The sequence below is a fragment of the Haliaeetus leucocephalus genome, unplaced genomic scaffold (assembly GCF_000737465.1).
Source record: "Haliaeetus leucocephalus isolate CR32 unplaced genomic scaffold, Haliaeetus_leucocephalus-4.0 Scaffold1, whole genome shotgun sequence".
Taxonomy (NCBI): Eukaryota; Metazoa; Chordata; class Aves; order Accipitriformes; family Accipitridae; genus Haliaeetus; species Haliaeetus leucocephalus.
In genome coordinates this window covers 16,729,017-16,754,220 of record NW_010972437.1, presented here as the reverse complement: position 1 = coordinate 16,754,220, position 25,204 = coordinate 16,729,017, and the positions used below count along the sequence as shown (strand labels likewise).

The 25,204-nt window shown below is 41.5% G+C and overlaps 1 protein-coding gene across 3 annotated transcripts in view; it reads right to left on the bottom strand.

Annotated features, from left to right (window-relative positions):
- Positions 1-20,134: 20,134 nt before the first annotated feature.
- PLA2R1 (phospholipase A2 receptor 1, 180kDa) overlaps positions 20,135-25,204 on the bottom strand; it is a 42,482-nt gene continuing 37,412 nt past the window's right edge. For 2 of the 3 annotated variants that reach the window (XM_010567814.1, XM_010567825.1), the window contains 4 exons: positions 24,956-25,072; positions 24,358-24,534; positions 23,628-23,657; positions 20,135-23,400 (listed from right to left, as the gene is read on the bottom strand). In XM_010567814.1, coding sequence (XP_010566116.1) covers positions 23,183-23,400; positions 23,628-23,657; positions 24,358-24,534; positions 24,956-25,072 — 542 coding nt within the window. In that variant the 3' untranslated portion in view covers positions 20,135-23,182. The remainder of the gene's footprint in view (positions 23,401-23,627; positions 23,658-24,357; positions 24,535-24,955; positions 25,073-25,204) is intronic. The other variant, XM_010567805.1, reaches the window with a different exon arrangement.

The following is a 25,204-nucleotide window of genomic DNA, read 5'->3' as shown; positions in this document are numbered from 1 at the left end:
GGGCAGGGGCCGGGGGTCGCCGCCCTGTCGGGAGGCGGCCGAGGTGGCCTGGTGTCACCGCAGGGTCCCTCCGTGCCGCAGCAGCGCTTGCGTGGGGGAGCGGCTGGCAGCAGGGGCCCGGTGCGGGGCCACGGCCCTCACCGCCGCGGGGAGCGTCAGGGACCCCCACGGCCAGGCCTCGGAGCCCTCCCCTCCCTCCCCGTTACAGACTTGCCTCTGCATATTTGCCCGTAGGAGCTAACTGGACCTTTGCAAAGCTGAAGAGGGAACAGAAGCGGACCGGGCAGCCTTGCCATACTTTCTAAGAGTTTTCTGGTAGCGAGCAGCTAAAATTGCAATTGTCTGAGCCATTGCTGCCAGGGAAGGGGGAGGAGGGGATGAGATTGGGAACTGTTGAAATAACTGTTGCTGAGAAAATTACCATGCTGGCTACAGGAAGTTACATAAACCAAAAATAAAAACATAAAGACGCAGAGAAATGGTTGGCCTGAAGGAGGAAAAGAGAAAGAAGGGGAACTGAGTGTAAAATAAAGTCGTGTCTGTTTATAGCTGCGCATTGGGTGATTCGGCACTGACCTGGAAAAGCTGTATAGCTCGAACCCCAGCTGTGCAAGAAAGCGCTTACAAAGTCACAAGAAAAAAATTTTTGGCTAGGAAAATCCGTTTTGATTAGACTTGGAGGAGCAGTCGTTCAGGGAAAGAAATACTAGATTTTCATGGGAAGTGCAATGTGCAGTCTGTTTTACACGTTTCCAATGTGCCCATCATGTAGGAATCTGGACACCCAGGGAATGCAGGAGTTGAGGGTGTGCTGGGCTGGGAACTGGACGGAAAGACAGTGAACAAAACCAGGCATCTGTAAGTGAGCAAATGTTCTCTCCTGCTGGAAACGGCAGAGGAACACCTGGCAGCTCCTGCCTTGGCAATTTGAAAAATCAGAAATCAGGTTCAGGCAGAGAGGGGTCCGTAGCTGCAGCAAAATCGAAGCTGTGCTACCAGAAACAGTTCGTTTTCTGGAAGAGCAAACCTTTAAAGTTTCCGTGCAGAGAGCGGGAGGCAGAAATTCCCCACTGGTGAGCCTGATACAAAAGCAAGCTATTGAAACTAAAATTAAATATGTGGTGGGATGGTGTGTCTCTTTTTAAATAAAACGTCATAACAAGAAGCAGTAGATGTGAACACTGCATCCCCATGAAACTTTCCGAATGCATGCTATTTTCAATGTAATAACTGACTGTCCCAGTTTTGGTATGGAGAGTCATAAAGAGCTTAACTTTGAAACTAATAGCGTGCAGTGCATATTTATTGAACATAGACCAGCAACTCTGAAATTAACAGCATCGTATCTACCAAACATGCATCAGCAAATACGTACATTAATAAGAGGGGAGGTTCTCTTAAGGTATCTTAACATATATAACATATGCTCTCCAATATGCACTTCCAATTTGAGGTCCATTTTCATACCATGCTGGATAGCATAGGATCAGACCCTGATCCTGACTCAAAAATTAAAGAATGCCCAAGGGTAGGAAAGATCCCTGTTTGCACTGGTGCCTCTTAGTTTCAGTTTTGCATGCATGTGTGTGCGCTACACTTAAACTCTGTCATACATTAATGTAAGAGGAAATACACAACGTACAGCCCTGGTGAGCCCACCAAAATACATCCCTTCCCTCTGCCCCCAGCCAAGCAGCAGACAGGTTATAGAGTACATAGACTTACACCTGTACAGCTGTTTGGCTAAGGTGCTTTACGCACAAAACAAGAAGTCAGTGTTTTGATGACAGAAGTTTAAAAAACAGGAAGTTACTGAAAATCACATGTAAACAGTAGTTTTACTGTTTTTTATATCAAGAGCATTAAAAAAAAAAGCCTGAACACAAATACTTATTTTTTGGTTTGTTGTTTCTTTCTTTTTTTTTTTTGTCTTCTACTAAGATAAAATAAGTTGCGGTACAATGCTTTGTGGTCTGTGGAAATGATCAATTAAAAGCTAATATGCAAATTGTGGTTGTCAGCCCTTCAGTGAGCTTGCATGGTATCTGTGTGGCTAACCAAATTATGTGCACTCTGGTGCCATGCAGTCCCCCACTAAGGGAAAGGACTGTCAGTCTACCTGGCAGCCTGTGCAGGGCAAAATCCACTGTGGCAACACTGATCTCTGTAGGACACACTGACGCACAGACCAGTGCTACAGGAATTAGAAGGATCTGGGCACTGGAAAATACCTTTTGATAATCTCGTATCCCAAGACCTCAACCAGAAATCCACACAACCTACCCAGAAGAGCCAGCCACCATGTCCATTACAAGAATACCAGTTGCCACCAGTAACTTCCAGGCGGCCAGGTCCTCACCTGAGTAGAGTCAACGTGCTTCTATTTCCCTAAAGAGCTGGTGCACATCAACATTTATACAGCTGGTATCTGTTTCTGGTATTAGTTCTGCATAACACTGCTACACGCAGTTGGAGAGTAGCACTTGGAAAATCATCCCGTTCCTCTAACCGCCCCCCCCCCCCATGGTACAGCATCTTTCTTGTCCCCCAAAAGGTGAAAAGTTCCCATACAGCTCTTCGTAATGGAGCTAGCTTTGAAAGACAATATCTCAAGCAACCTTTTCTCTGATGAATTTGCTGATCCTCTGACCTAAGCAATCTCTCCCGTGGAAGACTCTTGGCCTCCTCTTGTCATTCATGTTTTAGTCATGCCAGATTTAAAAAAGGAGGATTAAAATATTTCCTTGAGGTAGATGGCTGTAAAGGGAGCAATCACTCTGCAAACAAAAACAAACCAACCAGTATTTCAGAAAGAACAGTGCAGGGAAAAATCAAAATCGGTGTATGTCATATGATAACCTATGGAACCCTAATACAGTTTTCTATTAATTGAAAAAGTGGGTTTGTACCAAAGCTTATCAAAATTATAACAATGCAAAAGCCAGCTTCTTGAAGGATTTATCTTAGCTTTATCAATGAGGCCTCTGCTTTTAATGTGAGCTGCTCAGCAGCATTACTCACAGCATAATCAGTGAACAATTTCTGTACTGCAAATCACAAACATTATCACGTCCCCATGAATACCTACAGTTCACTGCAAAGCAGCACTAATAGCAGAGAAAACTCAACCATGCCTACAGAGATAACCAAATGCAGAATTCAGATACAGGAGGGACCCTACCACTGAGCAACAGTAATGCACAGCAGCCTTCTGGCTTGCTTCCAAGCAGATTACTTTGCCTTTCCAGTCAAAAAAGCCTTTAGAGGTGCCAACATTATGACTAAGAGCCTTGTATTTCTAGCAGGAGTCTTTCTTGCTCACCAACAGATAATTTCTTTGCTTTTATGCCCACATGTTTATAACAATAGCGTTACCTGCAGAAAGTGTCAACACCTGTCTATCCATAAATCTCCACCCCAACTCTCTTCTGCTCACCACATGAAATAGATACTTTGCATGAGCAACCTTCCTCCCTCTTTTACAATCAACACATTGTAATCCAGTTTTTCTGGCTAGGTTGAGCGCATCCACATGCCATTGAGCACAAAGGGAATGCTGGAAAAGGATTTGCTACCTCCAGCATCTTCCAAGAGTGGGAAGAGGCTCTGGAGATGGCAATTTCTGCTCATCTCTGCTCCCCCAAGCAGTGACTTTGAAACTGTGACATCTGAACAGGGAACACAAGTTGTTTATTACTTCCTCCACCTTGCAACATTGGTGCTTGCATTACCCAGGCCCTTACAGAAGAAAAACAAACCACACCAAACCAAACCAAAACCAAACAAACAAACAAATGAAAAAAACAACAACCAAACAAATGAGGGCTTGCAAGAGTTGCAGGTGCAGAGTTATTTCCTGAGGCAGAGGACTTTCTCTGAGAAAGTCACGGTGCCCACAAAGCAGCCAGCAGACAAAGATTTCAGTCTTACCTAGGCTCTGCTGCTAAGTTTAATATTAGAACATGGCTCTGATTTGAGTAAAGAGCCCGCTAACCGTTTAAAATATCAGCCCTGGACATATTTAAAGATAGTTTAATGGTAAAGAAAACTGGACCATCGCAACTTATGGTAAAAGCAAGGCTAAAAGCCAAATGATTCTTTTTTGACATATACACAAGTTTGGTTTGATTGAGTTAATCCCATACATGGCCATGAAAAACAATCACTAAAATTCAAAGGGGAGGTGACAAGCATCCAGCAACTGATTTGGATACAGAGAGAGCATATCCAGAAAGGTCTTTAAGCAATAACTTTGGCTTGGTTTTGCATTAACTTCAGCTGGATGGTCTTTTCTTCATGGACACTTATTTATTTGCTGGCGTGCTTTTTTAACTGGATGTTGAGGACTTAATTACTTTTAAACATTAAAGAATATTTCACTTTTAGCAAAAAGGGTACACAAAGGAAAAAGGCTTTTCTCTGTTGTTGCTTTAGATTTCCTGTTTCAGTGGCAGCAGCCTAACCTTTTAGCACATAATGAAACTGTTGTATTGCACAGTAAACTTAAGATGAAATCACACACTCTCTCAGCTGAATTTTTAATGCATTTCTTACATCTCTTTAACAATCTCTGTATGAATCTTTGGCATGAGTTCCAAGGTTCTGAGCTTTTCATTGTGTTTGAAGGGATTATTATTGTTAGGGATCCTTGCATTTGACTCTCTCAAAAGTGTCATCATTGATAATAAATAGGCTAGATGTTACTACAGCATTTTAGAGACTGTTCGGTTTCTCCCACTGCACAAAAATGTGGTAGGTAACTTCCAGAAATAATAAAAGGAATTACAAACCTTTATTCTAATACCAACCTCCTTTACTCAAATGTGACAGTGCCAACTTCTGTAGTGCTGCCTCCGGCTCTGTCCTGCTGCGTATTCAAACTCAGATTAGACAAGGCCTACTGAAATACTAGAAACAGCTTTGAGAAGTAAGACAAAGAAAGGAGCGTGGACACATCCACTCTGCGTCTTTGTCTGTTGATAGCAGGGAATGTCTTTCTCTGGGTGTTGGTTTGGCTTTGACTCCTGCTGGGATCTCTGCATGCTCCTGGAACAACAACAAAATAATACAAGCAGTACTTTTAACATTCAGATGACTGCTTAAGATCATAAAGTAAGTGGTAAATTATACTCTTTTGTAGCACTTTAAAAAAGGGTCTCTGACACCTGTACTGTGCAATTTTAATGGAAATTGTGCCTCGGTGTAGTAGCTCTACTGGCAGTGTTAATATGCTCAATCTCCTCAAAAGCTGTTTTCTGTTGTCACTGTGCCAGTATAGGATTATTACTCAAATTATGATTTTGGGAGCTGGCAACTCAGATTATATTTTGTACTACATTACCTTTGTTACAAAAAACATAGTTTGGAGGAATGGTTTAAAGAACATCAGTTATACTTTGGGAAATGTTTTGAAGCAAATAAGAATTAATTCAGGTGGAAGAGTTTTTAAATTTAAATGAAAAAACTTCTTTTTTTTTTTTTCTTTAAACATGCAAAGCAGAACAGTTCCCTAGCAGTGCTGGGAAGAGCCTGCAGTTTGGAGTCTCACATGATGTTCTGGAAGCAAAATTCAGCTTGTTGAAGGGAAGATGAAGATAAGACCCTCTTCAACGGCACTCTCCAAAATGCCCCCGCTGCCTCATGTGTGACCAGAAAGGGCCAAACTTTCAATGTGCAGCAGAGAAGATGGTATAAAGAGCAAAATTTCAGATTGATCTGGACTTGGGAGCACTTCTGAGATAAAAAGAGCCTGTGTGGTAAGGGTGGGCTCATTGGGGGCTAAACTGCTGGCATTTAAAGGTTGTGATTGATTAAGCCATAAACTGAAGAGCAGCAGGGAACACACAGTTTAGTATGCCATCAGCAAAGGCTTAGAAATTGTGCCTTTTTGAGTGCAGGAGAGGCCAGAGAGCAGAAATAAGGAATGGAAAACAGAGTGCCTTTCAAATGGGAGATGAAGAAGGAAACAAACACTACAACAACACCTACTTTTACACAAATGCTAAAAATCCAATGAATAAATTGAAGGAAATCAATAATTGTCTTATGTGAAGACAATGACATGCTAGATGTGTAGGACATCGCGGTACCAAAACGTAAAATATATAGAAAAGATAAGACTCATCTCTGCTGGTGATGGGGTAGTGAAATTTATTAGTGAGATCTTATAACCAAATCAGATGAACAAAGTAGGGACGCAGCAGGTGACGCAGAATCCACATGGACCAAAATGCCAGCTTTAAGCATATGTAGCACTGAGTCTGCAGGCTGCCTGCCTGACCAGAAGGACAGAGGGGGTATGCTGAGAGAGATCAGATGGGCAAAGAGGCAGAGCAATAAAACCAAAACTGTACTTCAGGTAACCCCCATATTGTCTGGACACTGCAGCACTGGAATACAACACAGACTACATTAGACTCCATCAATACTGCTTCACAGTGGTTGGACAGGGAAGCCACAGAAGAGATGCAGCCCTTCATTTGGTCCTCATGAATGTGCAAGTTCTTGTCCTACATCTTCAGCTCATGGTTGCTGTTCCTGTGTTTATATTCAAAATTCCCACAGGCTTGACAAAGGCCAAGCATTCACAGCAGTTGTTACACTCACTTTCAAAAGGAACAGAGACATAGGAATGATAAAGTTTGTGAAGAGGAAACAAAAAGGAGCAATTAGGAACAGTAAATTATTACAGGTGGAGCTGAACTTCCTGAATGATGCACAGCACAGCATCAGTGTATGCCATCTACGAAAGTCCTGAGAACTAGTAAAAGGAAGTGGGCACAGGTAATCTCACCACAGCATAGATTATTGGAAACAAAAAGTTGAAGTCATCTCCAAACGAAAAATACAGAAAGGATCGTAAACCAATATGTTAAAGGAAGGCATAATGAAAGAACAATAAAAAAAAGTGTGAGAAACAGCTAGCAAAAGGAATCCAAGCTAATATTAAATCTTTCCTTAGATACATCAAGACCAAGAAGCCCACCAAAGTCTGACAGATCAAATGACAACTGCAGAGTGAAAAAGAAGAGAGGCCAGAACATTTGCAGACAAGCTAAATGATATATTTGCCTGTGTTGACTGGAATAAACAGATGATCCCCATGCTTTGGAAAGGCTGTAATCCAAAATATGCAGAGTAACAAATCCCCAGGACTGTCTGATAGGCGCCCAAGCTTTCTAAGGGGGTACAGATAAGAAACAGCAGATCTACTAATGGCCCTAGCTTTCTCTTCAAGCTTTCTCTGTGCCTGGAGACTGGAGGGTAGCAATGTGACACCAATCTCTAAAAAAGATTCCAAGGGGAAAATGAGGGGACAGGATGGATGATACTAAAAGCTGGCAAGCCTAACATCAGTGCCAGGCAAAGCAGCAGAAACTGCGATAAAGTATAGAATTAGTATGCACCTGGATAAATATGATCTTTCTGGGCAGTGCCAACACATCTTCTCTAAACATAGTATTTACCATCTAGGCTTCCAGATAGTTTTTTAATGAGGTCAGCAAGCATATAGACAAGAGTGATCTGGCTGATATGGTCCACCAGTGATTTCTTGATCTGGATGAAAGCTCCTACTAGGTGAACAAATCAGCAGGCACTCCTAACTGGAACTTGCTGTTCACATAGTTCTATTGATTTGAGGGGGTTTTTATTGTAAAGAAATTATTTGTACCTTACTTTTACTATTTCTGAGAGTGAGACTGAAATAGCTTTTGTTATTACCCACAGCTTACATGAAGCTGGGACTTGAACAAGAACTACCTGTCTGTGACTCAACACTCACACAACTTGAGATAAAGTTTGTGGGTGGACAGTGCATACAAATGAGTTTATAGAACTCCTCTTTGTACTTGACTATGAGAGTATTGCTATCAGCTTTTCATCACTGCACAAGTACTGCTGGTGAGCTGGTTTCATGTGCTTGATGCAGAATATATGAGGGAGAATGTGGAAGATGAAGATAGTACAGAACAGCATGGATCCCTTGTGACTCAGATCTGCAGTGTTCTGAAATCTGCTTTTGCTCAATCACAAAATTCTAAAAAAAAAATGGAGAATGAACAAAAGGTTATAGTAGTGAAAAAATGCAACTGCATGTAGAGGTCTAGTTAGTGATCTATTTAATTCATACTTAATTAAATAGTCCTATTTCTTTTTCTTTTTTGGGGGGCAGTAATATGCCCATAGTACTAAAACATCAATTGTTACATATATTCTATTAAACAGCAGCACTTCACTTTATGAAGTCCCTAACTTTCTTAAGGTTTGTGTGTATTTCACAATGCTGAAATAGTTTGGCCATGCAGAATAACCTGGGGCTGTATCTATCATAGACAGTATTTAAATGCCCCAGTAGGAACATGTGGCCCATATTTAGGTCCCATGGGCATGCACAAACTTTGGAAACATCAGAAATCTCTTTACAACCAGTGAACCTGGAAAAAATACTCAGATGCTGTCAAAATGAGCCCAGGTAACCAAGTCAAAGAATCACAGGATCTCTAGAGATCATCTAGTGCATCCCCCTGCTTAGAGCAAGGTCAGCTAGAACAGGTTGCCCAGGGCTCTGTCCAGTTGCATTTTGAATATCTCCACGGATGGAGACTCCACAAACTTGCTGGGCAACCTGCTCCAGTGTTTGACCACTACCACAGTAAAAAACCTTTTTCTTCTCTTTAAAAATAATTTCCTATATGTCAGTTTGTGCCTGTTGCCTCTTGTCCCTTCATTGAATGCCACTGAGAAGAGTCTGGCTCTATCTTCTTTACTCTCCCCAGCTTTAGGTATTTAGATACATTGATAAGATCTCCCTGAGCCTTCTCTCCTCCAGCTCTCAGCCACTTCTCATGTGACAAATGCTCCAGTCCCTTAATCATCTTTGTGGCTCTTTGCTGGATTCAGTCCAGTAAATCCATATCTTTCCTGCACTGGGAACTCTGGAACTGGATGCAGCACTCCAGATGTGTCTCACCAGTGCTGAGTAGGTGGAAACGATCACCTGCCTTCGCCTGCTGGCAATGCTCCTGCTAATACAGACCAGGATACTGTTGGCCACCTTCACTGCAAGGGCACATTGCTGGCTCATGTTCAAGCTGGTGTTCACCAGGACTCCCAGGTCCTTTTCTGTAAAACTACTTCCCAGCCAGTTTGTCCCTAGCCCTTAGTAATGTGTGGGGACATTACTCAACAGGTGCAGGATTTGGCACTTCCCTTTGTTAAACTCCACGAGATTCCTCTTGGCCAATCTCTCCAGCTTGTCGAGATCCCTCTGAATGGCAGCACAACCATCTGGTGTATCACCCGCTCCTCTCAGTCTTCAACTCTCTGCAAACTTGCTGAGGGTGCACTCTGTCCCATCATCCAGGATCATTAATGAGGATGTTAAACAGTGTTGGCCCCAATATTGACCCCAGGAGTACACCATCAGTGACTGGCCTCCAGCTGGACTTCGTGCTACTGATTATAATCTTTTGAGCCTGGCATTTCAACCAATTTTCAATCCACCCCTCTGCCCACTTGTCTAGTGTCATGGTTTAACCCCAGCCAGCAACTAAGCACCACGCAGCTGCTCGCTCACTCCCCCCACCCCCCAGTGGGATGGGGGAGAAAATCGGGAAAAGAAGTAAAACTCATGGGTTGAGATAAGAATGGTTTAATAGAACAGAAAAGAAGAAACTAATAATGGTAATGATAACACTAATAAAATGACAACAGCAATAATAAAAGGATTGGAATGTACAAATGATGCGCAGGGCAATTGCTCACCACCCACCAATCAACACCCAGCCAGTCCCCAAGCTGCGATCCCCCGCCCCCACTCCCCCCAGTCCCTATACTAGATGTGACATCACATGGTATGGAATACCCTTTTGGCCAGTTTGGGGCGGCTGCCCTGGCTGTGTCCTGTGCCAACTTCTTGTGCCCCTCCAGCTTTCTCACTGGCTGGGCATGGGAAGCTGAAAAATCCTTGACTTTAGTCTAAACATTACTTAGCAACAACTGAAAATATCAGTGTTATCAGCATTCTTCGCATACTGAACTCAAAACATAGCACCGTACCAGCTACTAGGAAGACAATTAACTCTATCCCAGCTGAAACCAGGACATCTAGTCAGCAGTTTGTTAATGAGGATACTATGACAGCCAGTGATGACAGCCTTGCTGAAGTCAAGATGATTAACATGCTCTGCTCTCTCCTTGTCCACCAAGCTAGTAATTTCATCACAGAAGGCTATAAGGTTGGTCAAGCGTGATTTTCCCTTCATAAATCCATACTGATAACTCCCAGTCATCTTCATGTCCTTAATATATTTGGAAATGGTTTCCAGAATTATTTGCTCCATCACCTTCCTGAGTATCAAGGTAAGGCTGACTGGCCTGTAGTTCCCCACATCCTCCCATCTTTTCTTCTCAAAGCTAGCTATGACATTTGCATTGAAATTTCAGTCCTCCTCTGATGACTGTGACCTTTCAAAGACACTTGAGACTGGCCTTGCAGTGGCATCTGCCAGCTCCCTCAGCACTTGTGGATGTAGCCCATTGGGTCCCATGGACTCGTTTGTGTCCAATTTGTTGAAATGTTTTGATCTTCTCTACTGAGGGTATGTCTCCATTGCTCCCACTGGTCTCAGGGGTCTGGGATTCCTGAAAACAAATCTTACTAGTAAAGACAGAGGTGAAGAAGGCATTGAGTACCTTTGCCTTTTCCATGTCCTATGTTACCACCACCACATTCAGCAGCAGGCCCACATTTTCTCTAGTTTTCCTTTTGCTGCTGATACACTTGCAGAAGTCTTGACAGTGCAGAGGTATTCAGCTCCTCACTTTTCTCTAAATTTTGTCAATGGACTGGTCCTCTAGGAAAGTTCCCAGACAGAGAAAAAGAAGATGCTGTTGTCCCCTTTTTAAGAAATACATGGACATTTTGGGCATCTTTGCTATGAAAGACTCAAACTCAATCCCTTTTTTGAAGAGGAATCTGAACCCACATTGATCCAGATTAATGCAGTAACTACCAGGCTAAAGCAAGCTCTCAGCATCTCCTTTTGGAGCTGATCCACTTTATTCAAAGCAATGAAATAATTATTAGAGCACAAAGTGGAATTTAGGTCTCCATCTTCCCCTTTGCCACAAATGAGTACTCTTACTGCTGGAGCAGTCTCACTCATATTCTCATTGTGACCTGTTGAATGTTCACTTATTGGCATAAAGTCCAACAGTTAGACTATGTTCCCCTTATGAATCTAGCCCTTGACTTGACAACCTGAAGTCTTCAGAAAGACAAAAAGTAAAGTGCTAGAAGTATGTTGATTTTAACTTTAACTCAGACAAGGATGCAAAATGCAATTGTAATCCTACCTTAAAAATAGAATGATCCAACCACTAACTTCAGAAGTGAATCCTTATGGCAACAATAACCGTATTTGTTAAACCTAGCATTTATCTTTAACCTTTACTCCCACACACTTTTATAGCCAGCAGCCCTGCCAGAGGGGACATGACAGACATGGCAAAGTAGGAACAAGCAAAAGGGAAGCCAAGAGTCTTGACTTTAAAAGCAAAAGTTAGTGGAGACTCCAAGTCAGAGTATCTTTTATTCATCTAACAAAACATGTTTAAAAACAAACGTTGGACATAAAAAGAAAGCATGAGCAAACACAAACATAGTGCTAGAGATCACTTTAAACAGAAGTTGGCTTCAGTTAGTTTATAAACGGTACCATGGATTTTGAAAGATTGCAAATGCTGTAATATAACACCGTAACGATGCTGTAATGAAACAAGTTTGGGATGATAATCTCACATTTTTAACCCAATACATAACTGAAAATAAAGTTGGTTTATCCATTTCATTACATTGTCATTTTAGTTCCTTCCTGTTACTGCAATTAGCCTGAACTGAGACCAAAAGTTATTTCAAGTTTACTTGGAAAAAAGAACTTTGGAAATTACATTTTACCAACAATTTTCTGGCAAAACATGTATCTGTCTGGCCTCAGAAGCAGTCTGGAAACAGTGATGGAATGAGGTACTTCACGCTGTTCCTGCAAGGGGTTTCCCCTTAGTAACAAGGTGGTGTTTTTGCAACTTGCATGGTACTTGACAATCATTCACCCTAGAAGACCGCCAAAGAATAATTCCCCCCCCCCTTTTATATGTGGAATACTCAAAGCAAAAAACAGGTGAGATGGCCAAGATGACATAGTGATAGTAGTAAAGCCAGGAAACAGAGCCCGGACCTCCCCAAGTCCCACCATCAGGCAAATCCTTTTGCCTGTACCTGCCACCAAACAGCACAACAGTAAAATGCACAGCTTTTCCTTTCTCTTTGCCCAGTTTTTCTCTGAAATAGAGAAATAAAGACTGGTTAATTCATGGACTCAATGACTGACCATTGCTCTGGTGTCATTTGGCTACTTGTTATTGGTATTGTAACTGCCTAAGTCAAGAAACAGTGATGCATGCCCACACATCTTGCATATTCCACCTGTTGGATTTGTTTGCTTGGTTGGAGGTTTGTTTTTTTTCTCACAAGGGCAGGATGAAAGCAGCAGGACCCACAATGTAAGGCATCTCATACAACTGGCACTTCACCAGCAGGAGTCAGGGTGGGTCCCTTTTGCATTAAGTCCTGTGCAAATGTGTAGATTTCCCCTCTAATCTTGAAGCGTATGGTAACATACACTCTCATTCGTGGTCACTCTGGGATGCTTGTTTAATGCTTTCTGTCAAAAATACTACAAGTGTTCACTTTATATAACCAGCTGCAATTTAAAACAGTCCTGGGAGGGACAGGGGACTGTTGCAGCATTCTGGAAATGGCACACTTTATGATTACTCCAGCTCATCATTTGGAACACCCGTCAGTACACACACACATGGGTTATAGCCAAGCAACTAAAGAGAGCTGCAAATAATCAGAGAATGGACAAGTTCAGAAGGTACTTTGCTAGCTACTGTATTGCTAACTGGATAGGACTTAACTAAGCTTGTAAAACCACCTACAGCATTAAAAAGTCAAAAATATGCACATCTCTGATATTAAATTGTCAAGCAATTCAACTTTTAAAAGCTTGCCTAACAATAATAAGATTTTTCTCTAACAATCTGACACCTAAAATGACTACACGCTGAATTATGGGGAAGAAAACAAAAATCAGTTCAGCATCCCACATGATCTATTTGTTTTAAACAATAATGCATTCTGTTACATCTATTTTGGCACTTACTTGCTAACAGCAGATGTCTCTGTGCTGCAACCAATGTATCGAGCAGGAAAAGAGCTGCAATGTTAAGCAAATGGTGAAAGTTGTTCCTAAATTTATTTTCTTCTCCCATCTTTGTTTTTTTGTACCAGGATTCTTTTTTTTCCCTTTAATCTCTTTTTTGCTGTTTCCATTTCATGCTATAATTATAGCTAAGATGGCCACAAGTTAAACACTGAACTGCACTGTAATTTGGTGTAGTGCCCATATCTAACTCTTCCCTTCTTGTATCTCTAAAACACCTGAAATGGGGAAAAAATACCTGCACATACTATATAGTCACCTCTCTGGCCAGGTTATAGAGGAAGGATTAGAGCATCCAGGTAGAGTGAGATGTAAATATGTCACAGCAGAGCCTACTGTCCAAAGACTATTATGCTTTTTTTTTTTTTCCTTTTTGTTATTTATATTTTTACATTAGGGATCGGAATATTTATCACAGTAGCTTTTGAATAATATTTTCTAAGGCACAGTATGCAGTTTGAAGCTCCTCTCCTCTTTAGAGCTTTGAAAAATCCCCCCTTTCCTTATTGCAAAGTGGTCAAGAGGCTGACAACAGTCTTCCCCCCCCCCGATTTATATCATAATAAATATATAACTTCTCTTCATTCCCTAAAGTCATTCCTTAATGTTAGACTTACTTCAACCTCAAGACTGCTGAATTGTACTACAGGGAGAAAACGAGTCTAAGACTGAATTGTTATCCATCTTGAGGAATTCACTCATATATCACAAATTGTCCTCTCTGTCTGCTAAAAATACAAGCCACAGTATAAATATTTCTTTTTCAAAGAGATCTACACTATTTTTTATATTTTCCCACAACATTTTGTATGCACATTTCCAATTCAATCTCTTCCCTAGAGGGTTAATAATTAGCAAACTGACTTCCCCAGCTGGTTTTGTTCAAAGTACTGTCATCCTCCTGAATTCAGTCAACATCTATCAGAAACAAAGACGTCAAACAAAACATAGTAGGCTTCAGTATTCTCTTGTGAAGTTTTGGCCTCCAGCCAGAATTTTTTGTTATTTTCTATGTAAGCTTTATTTTTCTTTCCCTGTCCAGCAGTTAGAATGGATCAAAAGAACCATTGCTTTAAAATGCAATCATAAAAATAATAAACACCAGCACTAACATAGCACTGTGCACCTTAGGTTAAGTCTTGCATCTGTTTTGGGCGTCCTTGTATTTGGGAACACACTCCACTGTGGGCTTTCTGGGGCTCCAGCTTTTTTCAGCAACCCATGAATGTTCCTCTGTCTCCAGAGGCAGACAGAAAACCTTCTAGTTGTGTTAGGGCTCTGTTTAAATACCATTTCCAGAAACATTGAAGAACATCCATGTCAGAATTAATTTTCTTCTTTTTGGTGGTGTTATCCAAATGGATTAAATGCATCATATTTCAAAAAGGAAATTTTTAATGATTTTATGGATCCTGGCAGAACTGGGATCAACCATTCCTGCCCTTTCTCACAGCTTATGGCTTTGCTTTGAACGTCATGGGCTTTACAGCCTATCCACCAGCTCTTGAACCAGATTTGGCCACAGATACACTCCAGCAGACCCACAGAGAGCTAGGAACAGATATTTGTAAGTCCGCCAAAAGCTGCCCCGTTAAGCCAGTTGTATCTCAGCACTTCGAACCAGGCAGCTGCTCTGCAGGAAGTTGCTGTTCCCACTAACACATTACAAAAGAGGAAGAAGGGGGAGCCTGGGACATTGCTGCTTCCTGCACAGAAGTGAGGGCTTGCTGCTTCTCCCAGCACCTGGGGTCCAGCTCCAGACCTGCTGAGGCAACTGGACCACTCAAAGGTACATCACAGAGATCTTCAAAGTACAACCCAAGTAAACAGATCATCAGGTGTCCTGTCACCTGGGTCTCTGACTTCTCGGGGGGAAAACAAAAACAAAATTAAAGAGAGTAAAAGAAATGAAAGAAGAAACAAAACGCTTGGGTTTTGGTTTTTTTGCATGTATCCTTTTATTTTTGTGCTCTTCATGTAGTGATTCTGGACCTTCACTTCCTTTACCATGGATGTGGATTTGAGGTACCCAGGGCAGGTTGGGTGCCTGTGTCCTGCTGGCTGCTGTAGTAGATGAATTGGATGATTCAGCTTTACTCATTTTGGAACTGTTTCTATCCTGAGGCAGACCACAAATTTAACCGGAGGTGTTTCCCATATCCCAGTTACATGGAATTTGTGTCCACAGAGATCCTAAATTCTGGCTGTTGAACACTTGTGTTGGTCAGAAGGCTAGAAACTAGGTTTGGGCTAGAAGGCAGTGGGATGATGCATCAGCAGTCTCACAAACACATACACACCAATATTTTCAGGTCAGCCTTACCCATCTTTACCCAGACTGAGCTGAAAGGGCCATCCAGCAGTGTTGTGAATCTGTTCCCCAGCAGTGGTGGTGGACTGATTTGTTTATTTCTAAATCATAGTTACCCAATTTAACAGTGCATGCTGCCACTGAAAGTGACCCTACCACTTATGTGGGCTGCTTATTGTTCAGCCCAGCTATTCCCGCGGTTATCTATCCCATTTTTGCTGCTGTGGTTTCAGTCAGTTACTTCTTGTTCTAGTCTTCCCAACTAGTAGGAATAACTGATCCCTGTTTTCTTTATACTTTTGCTTTCACTAGTGATCAACTCTTCCTTTCACCTTTCCTTCCATGAGGGTTTGCTTTGTGCTACATCAGAGCAAGTGGGGAAGCAACCTGTAAGAGCAGCTGAGACTCACCCAACTTCCATTTTACATTCTTTCAATCAGGCAAGAATGAAGCCATTTATATGTAAATAGCAATAGTTAAAATGCAGATCATCAACACAGACTAGATTCTGGAAGGTCAGGGGAGGATGGATGGTCAAGGACAAGACGGAGGACGGAGCCCACTGGCTTTCCTTCCTTCTTCCATAACTTAACTGCACTGGGACACCCAGACACATGGTGCGTACGCTCCAGAGGTGCCATGTTCAGTGGGGCAAGGCACTCCAGGAGGCTGCAGTGATAAAACCAATGTCAGCTGCGTTCCTGGGTATGGTGTGTGGGGAAAACCCACTCTGCTATTTATACTACAACTATTTTAAAGGGTAAAGTAGCTGCTGTTTCTGTAGGTATTCTATTAATCTGTTCTTTCCAGATGGAAAGCCTCCCAGAGCTGTTCTGATGCATTTCCACATTTAACTGAATGGTACCGTACATACAACTCAGTCTTCAATATTTGCTTTTGAAACAATATTTAAAGTAATCCACTTTGCCTCTCAACATCATTTTCATCCCACAGGACTAGCAGGACATGGTATGCAGCAGCAGAAACATTACCTTCTTACCTTTTCAGAAAGAATCTTTCTGATATTCTCAAATATTAAATACCAGAAAATACAATGTCTAGGTCATGTAAGCATTTAGATAGGTGTCAGATTTCGGATACATAATAGGTAAGCTTGCTAGTATCAGGACAAACTTCCCAAAAGATAAAGATAAAGCAGAATTACGCATAACCTGTGCTAGGATGATAACAAATGAAGCCTTACATGACTTAGAATATTCTTTTACTATATATTAAAAGTTTTTGTACTCCAGCTCATTGGCAATGTCCAATGTTAGGGATTCTGCTTGCATACCTGAATGAACCTGGAAGCATCAAGTTCTGGGATGGAGTCCCAAATCCAGAGTCAGTGAAGCCACGCGGCCCAAAGCTGCTGATGAGGTAGAGTCTGTCTTTTATCAGCTCCGTGCAAGCTTGCTTTTGGCTTCCACCAAGGGCTTTCCAGGGACTTCTGAACTACAACGCACATGAAGTTTATGGCAGGAAGATGTGGCAAAGCAGATTAAATCAGGTTATGACTGGGTTCAAAGGCCTAAGATCATGCTTTAGAACAAATGACCTAAATAAATAGCTTCACAAGAGGAATGTACTTGATGGGATAATTTTCAGTATTCACTAAAAGAAAAAAATACAGAGGATTTTTTGTACAGCATAAATGGAAACTTTTAATTTCTTAAGATGAACACCCATCTATAAAAATCTGAAAAGATACAGGGATAGTTTTGTTTTTCCAATGTACAGTCTGAGACACTGGCCCAGCTATTGCATTCTACCAGTCAACCCAGCGGCGGTTGATGGCCTTCAAACACCCAGTGACCACCACCATTAGCTGCAGGCTGGCCGCCTCCGTGGAAAGCAGATTGTTAGTTAGGCCTTTACGTGCGTGATTCAGAGCAAGAGTCTTCCCTATTTTCCTGTGCTAGCATGCAGAGGAGAGTAACTTTTAGCCCACTATGTATTTCAAGATTCATCTTGTATCTACAAGTTTGACTGTTGCTCTCACTAAAACTATGTTTTGAAGCATTTATTTCTGAGAACTGCAGTAGAGATTGAGTCTGTAGGCTAAGGTTAAGAAAAGAGGAGCATTTGTTACAATAGCAACAGCCGATGAACAAAAATAAGCATCTGAAGTAAAGGAAATGGTAGCAGAGGCATTTTCGTTATTACCTAGCTGTTTTCCAAAAGTACACTTTTGGAAACAATTGCAGCTGAGAATCACTTTAGTGGTTATAAATTACCATGGTGTTACTTGCAAGCACTGTGGAGGCTGGGTCTAGTGCACTTCCTTAGACAACTGCAGTTGCTTTGTCATAGGAGGATCAGGAAAGTCTAGGAGAGCTGCAGTATAAGGAAACAAGATTATAAAAACTAAGACTTTGAAGTGAGGCTTTATTACAAAATTATTCTCAGTGCCCATTTTATGGTTAAGTTTCTAAGATCAGAATCCAAATCACAGGCATCCTGCATAAAGATAATGGATCTAGAAAGGGATCAGCAACTCTTACGCTCTGAGCAACTTACAGAATAAATTGAGATAAAGAGAAAATAAATCTGCTTTCAACAGTGCTGTGGAATGATTACTTACACAATGGATGCCTAAAATGTCTAGCAATTTTCATCTCTATGTCTTAATTTTCCTTTCCCCGTGTAAATTAGTAAGTAAATGCCTGCGTTGATACCGTCAAGAAATAAAACATTAAACCAAATCCATTTACAGTAGAGAGACCTGGCTGGAGCATTTTCAGTGAATTACCTTTCCATCAAAGGGATCAAAACCAAAACATACCACAAAGATATATTTATTTATTTAATACTCAGGAACCCAAGTGGATTTTCCCTTCACTCACTAAACAAAAAGAAAAACCCACAGACCAACGTAAGGACTTGCATTATCCCATTTTGAGCATTTCAATGCATTCCATTAAAGTTGTTGAGAAAGAACACTGAGACTTGGAAAGATGTCTTAATACAGCTTTGTAATGTTGTGGCCATGGCTAAGAACTGACACTGATATTTTCAGTCCTGCAACTTGGGAGTTTTGCTGCTCATTTAATTAAACTTCTAAAGGATCCGGAGCAGATCCCTCTTATTTTTTCTTGCACAGCTCATTTTTGTCAGCTCTGCGTGTACCACTACCATCTACTGGCCAAACTGAGACTGAATGTGTTTCCAAGCTCCAAGATCAACCCTAAATCCTTAATTCATACTGTCTCAGAAAAGCATAATGCCTGTGAATTTGCTTCTGACAGTTACTTACACAAGGGCTGCATCAGATCATAAGAGATCAGCGCTGGCCTGCAGGGGTTTAAAATCAACATTCCACTGATTACCAAAGGAAATATTATTATAGCTCAAGAAGAGGCCTTTTTTTTTTTTTTTGAGCTGAGGATTTAAAGCCCAGTTGTTGAATGTGTGCAATTTAACTTTTAACCAAAAAATTCTGCTTATATATAAATGCCCTGGAGGAAGGGTACGCCACGGATTTCATTACAGTGGGTTTATTATTACAAGAGACTGAGGATGCCTGTTACTCCGCTAAGGGAGGGGCCAACATGATGAAAGAAAAAAGTAGGGGGCTAAATTAAACGGGAATTTGCGCAACAGTGCCCTGGGAACCAGAGCTGTTCAAATCTCACATAGTGTGCAAAAATGTACTTTTTCCCTACAGTCCCTCTGGACTGTATGGCACAGATTTCAAGGAGCCCCATGGCTCCTCTCTTGCTGTGACCGAGCCACAAAAGTGTGTGTGTGCGAAGGCAGGGGAAGGGAGACGGAGAGGGGAAGGGAGGAGGACCCCTGCACAAGGAAGGGCAGCACTGCACGCAGGAGAGGCACAGCTGGAAAGGGCTTTGCTTAGGAGTCATATTGCCCACTTATGGCCTTGTACCACAACCCTTCGCTCTGCCCAGTCATGCTGGACATCTCCAGCATACATATGTTCCCATTGCAGACTCCTGTCCAGCTGGGATGTGACAGCTGCATCAGGCATCTCTTTCCCTCAGAGACATGCTGCAAGGACTGCTAATGGGACGAGGAGGTAAATTTTCCCCTGGAATGGAGTCTGCAAAAATAAGTGCATGGATTTTTTCTAAACCTTAGTATCTGGTAGACAAGGTTTGTCTTATGTTGGCCCGAATGTACCTATCTCTGGTGGGGATACCCTTCCATCCCCCAAGCAAGGGAGTGGTATGAAAACATCTAACACTTTCCTTTCAGTAAACACAAAGAAGTTGGCACAGCAGAGGAAAACACAACATTCATTTGCCTGCTCAGGCTCTGGTGAACGCAGTTCTTGGACACGGGAAGCACTTTGGTGCTACCCGTGGAAACTACTGCGCTGCAGTCCACGTACCTCCACCTTGTTTGTGGCAGAAACGAATGGGCTCCCACGCAACACAGCCTCCACAGCTCAGCAGGAAAATCCCTCCAGCCCATCACTCATCCCTTGTGGCCCCAGCTCCCAGGGCTGCAGGGAACAGGCAATGGGCTGGGAGATTATCTGTGCATCAGCACCATACTCCCATCCATCATTCTTACTGATGGTGCTGTGGCTCCTTCCTCCTCCCAGCACCTCCTGCATGCAGGTCCCAAGGCATCCTCGTCCATGCCCTCGGAAACACGGCAGCCCCCACGTGTGGAGATCATCTGCAGTGCTCAGGTCTGGGTCCAGCCATGTAGCCAGAGAGGAGGCTGGTGCAAGCCGCCCCTCTCCTGCCAGCATGACCCAGTGTGAAGCCTGGGAACTGCTGTTATGAGACACTAAAGCGTGGCAGCTAATTAAAGCTGGGGAAAGATTCAAGAAAGATTACAGCACAGAAAATTATCATTCACGCTTTAATTTCCCAGTTGAAATAATACAGTGAACCTCACTGCCAATATCATCAAGGTCAGCAGTAAAAACAGTCACCACATACTCTGATCAGGAACAGTATAGGAGAATTCTGATTAAGGGAAACCAAACAAAAGCTACGGTAACAAAATCCAGAACGAGGACCAAAAAGCAATCAATGATTACATTCTTGAGTGAATAATACCTGCAATTATAGAATTTAAATGATGAAAGATTTAAAAATAAATATTTAAGGGTCTATTCCCTCAAAACCATTTCAAAGTAGGAAGAAAACACTGCTTGAACTATTTTTCCCTTAGTGCAAGATCATCTACATCAGAGTTGATGTTAATTAACGATCACTATTTTGAGGTTAGGGTTATTTATTATACCACTGCCCTTCAAATATATTTAAATGATTACAACATACCTCAAGGAAGATTGATAAAAAGCCTATGTCAAGTTTTGGGAAAAAATTAAACACCATCATCAACCACATCAAAATCTGACAAGGGTCTGCATAACTAGGCAACAGCACCGCAGCCTGATAAATACATGTCCTCAAAGATGATGCAGCTTACTCTTGCAAACAAAAAACATCCTACAAGCCATTCTGCTTGCTGTAAGAAGGCAGCAATTACACACTTGTCAGTGAATGTGATAAAGGGGATTTGTTGGTTTAAGTTCCTCCAACTGTAGTTTAAATAGGTGAAATTCTCACAGGGAAGGGAGAAATGGTCACAACCTTTTTTCATCTTTTTTTTTTGGTGGTAAAGAAGCTATCACAGTTCATACATACAAACAGCAGATTATCTGGCAATTGTACTCAGAAGTTATAGTCCACAAACTCTAATAATGGACTTCACATAAAAACAGTCCCATAGATAAATCTAGAGGACTAAAACCAAACTTTTAAAACATTACTAAGATTAATGTATGGGGTCAAACCATTAGACAAAATATACACAGAAAAGCTATTTATATTCTATATGATGGAAAAATCTCACATCAAGAACTTGTGATAGCTACACCCATAGAAGTTATCGAAAACAGTAAGCTGAAAATTATATTGGGATCAAAGACATCTGCAGCCTCTTTGACAACATTTTTGAATGGTTCTGTAAACCAGCACAGAAATATTCTATGTACTAAATAATTTTTTTAAAATAGCCATATACATAATTGTGATGTGAACAGGCAATTTTTGTTTCTAGAATTGGGCATGTGAAATCTAACTAAAAGGCAGTCATACATTCCTGTGCATGTGCACAAATACCACATAAAAACATTTCAGTTGGTCTTGGCTGCTTGCTTAATTCTGAGTAACATACCTCCATCTTAGGGCTCTTGCAAAAATTGTTAGAATGAGTCATCTTAAAACAAACAAACCAACAAACCCAACAATAAACGCAGCCCTTCGCAGCAGCTTTTAGAGATGACTGAAGGCACAGTAGATCCATTCTGAAGTAACTCATCATGACTAACCATTTGTTTTTCCACAATGTAATAAAAAATAAAAAATAAAATCCCCCCAAACCTTACGGGTATTTTCACAGACGTGGCTGGAGGACTGGTTAGGGTGGTGGGAGTCCCACAGGCAGTAAGCGTTGCTGTCCTGGGCCACTGCAACTGAGGTAGTGCAGAGACCTGAGCTGGGTCCTTCACAACCATCAGCCTGCAGAACAGCTGGTCAGCAAAATCCATCCCCTTCATTAGCACCTTAGTTGAAGACTGAAATTGAAAAGTGTCCTTCGGAGTGTCTGCTACATGCGGTTATAGGACTATAGCACCCATTGGGAACAGCAATGTGGCTCCCCCACGTATTGTCCTTAGCTTTTGAGAGCACGGTCTCAGAAGAGCGTACATGAATACTGCTTGCAGAAATACTGTAGGAGAACAGTAAAGCAATTTATTACCATAACTTCAGCAAGATTTGTAACAGTTTTTTTCTTCAAACAGATACTGCTCAAAAATATCTTTAAAAGAGGTTGATAGGATTCAATTTCTGAAATAACCTAGGTGAGAGATCACATAGTTAATCCTTAAGAGGATGCTGGAAGCATCTCAAATGAATATATTAACTTCAGGACGACAAAGTCCATATGCCATTTTATCTCTAGACTAATTTATGTTATAACATGAACTAGGCATCACAGGCCAAACTAGCAAAACTCTGGCACTCCCAAGTCAAAAGTGACTTCATCTCTCTGCAAGCTTGGAAATCCACCTGGCAAGAATCCGCTGTCTGAAAAATAACTGTTCATTTTGCAGAAGGAATGGCTATTAAGAAAAAAAATCTACCCCCATAATGCTTGGATTACATTTCAGAGTTCAAGTTCCTAAATTCAAGGCCAAATGTTAATGCTGGCTCATGAGCAGATTCTGCAACATAAAAACAAAACACAAAAGCCCTAAAGTTCCTGAAGGAAAAAGTTGCTTGAAAAGGCACGCTGCTCTAGGGTCTCGGACACGACTACTCCACGTGAGCAGTTGGAGGTTTATGGCGTGGGAGTATTTTCAGTTCCCGGCTTGTCCCGAAGGAGCCAATTTCTCCATGGTTCTGCCTTGCATCCTTACATCATCCTGCCCCAAAGCAAAAACTCTCCAAGGTAGGGAGCCCCTACTGCATTCATACCGATAGCTGTGAGGGTTTCTCTGGGTATGGGTACCCCAGGGGACTCCTGAGAAGGAGAAAACCGCTGTAGGTTGTGGAGTTTCACATGGAAGACATGACCGCTTGCTATTTCCGATCAATTAATTGTTGTCACTTCTCTCAAAATCAGAAATGAGGATGCTTTCTTCCAAAGCAGGAGTGTCAGCATTAATCTGTGGCAAATAGGCGTTTCTGACCCACAGTATCCTGCGGAAGAGTCGGCTATTCTGTTTGTACAGGCACCACAGAAAAAGTGAAATGGCAGCCAGCATCACCAACGTCACAAAAACAGCCAGAGCTACAAGCCCACGGTATGATGCTGAAAGTGAAGGACAGAAATTATTACTAGGCAAATATAGCTATAATTATAGATAATTCTAAATATAAACATATAGGTGTTTTATGGAAAACATATTATTACTCCTTATATGTCATGCATTTTAAATTACAGGTCTGACAGTGAAAAATGTTACCTCACAAAATATTGGCTCACAATGTGTTATTACTCCTTATAAAAAAAACTAAGAAAGTACAGAAGGAACCTACCTTTTTCAGAGGGTTCTGTTGCATCGATATCTGAAATAGAATGCAGAACTGTCATAAAATTACCCCCAGAGCTAACAAAAGTTCCTATATATACTTACTGTAAAATTGATACTGAGAAGACAATCTACCCAAAACCATACAAGAGCAGGTTGTTTTTTCTTTGACTCATGTCAATGGGATTCCAAATGACCAAGCTAAACATGACCTAACCTGTTATCTAAAATCCCTCAAATTTGGTTGAATATATTAATTGACATTTGTGCAAGAATGAGCAGCAGTATTTATCTACTTCTTCAAGTACAAATGCATGAGCAGGACAGTGCAGTGGTAGATTAATCTAGCTCCTGGGTCGAACAGCGACCTGGGCATTTTGGATGGGCTCTGGAAATACTTCAGCTCTCTTACAGACCCATGTTCCTACTGACGTGGTGTCTGTGCAGCTCTCCCAGGCTGCGCCTGCCCATCCTACGGGGTTTGTGGAGGCCAGCCTGATGGGTGACCCACACATGGCTCACCCATACAACGGAAAGTCTACCAACGTTGGCAATAATGCAACAGCTGCCTGGGCTCCTCAAAAGGAGGTTACCCTGGCTGGTTGGTTTTTTCACAGGTATTTTTTCTAATACCAAGGGACAGGATTATTTAAATGAAAACTAAAAGCAGGTGAGCAAGCAACATGTAAACCAATGGTTAGAAGGACACAGCTGCCTTCTTTTATGGAAGCACATACCTGCATCCATTTTACATACAAATCCCTTTTTCTCTCTGCAAGGAGATAATTGCCAGACTCCATCTGTGGTCCTCAGGCTGATACAGAAATTCCCTCTGAGATGATCAAATTCAGGCTCCCTGATGCCCCAGTTAGAATAATTTAAGGAAGAACCATCAAACCAGGAGACTGTCTCATCTAAGGACAGAAATTATAAATCATTATGAAATATCAGAGTATTTTGATAAATATCTCTGTTTCAGGTGGACCTACCCTCACATAAAAAACCACTGTATTATAGAATGCCAAGGTTTTGTCTGTTTGGCCACTATATTACTTTTTTTTTCTTGAAGGATTTAAAAACATCCTATGTAGCTGACACAGAAGACAGCCTATAGTGCTTCTTTAAGAAGAAAATAAAGGCATTCACATGCATGCATACATACTGAGTATTCAGAATACTAAGTCACAATTACAGAAAGATTGACTGGTTTTACTACACCATAAACAGGTAATATGAAGTGAAAAAAATCTCAAAAGATAACAGTGTTTTGGAAGATGGTTATGCTAGCATTAAAATAACCAAAACCCAAACCAGATTCTTCCACCCGAAACTTACTGTCTGTAACAAGCAGGATATTCAACCAAACCATTTGCACAGAATAACCAAAACTGTGTAATTCTTCCAAAATGAAGGCATTTTCGTCTTCATCTTGAATAGTTAGAAGATTTGATCCTACAAATTAAACACAGAACAAATTTTCAAACAATTCATGCCATTAAAATATAACATTGCGTTTCCAAAAGTCAGTATTACGAGCCTTAATTGAAAAGCTTCAACAGTCTGGTTATAATGCTCAGGCTGATA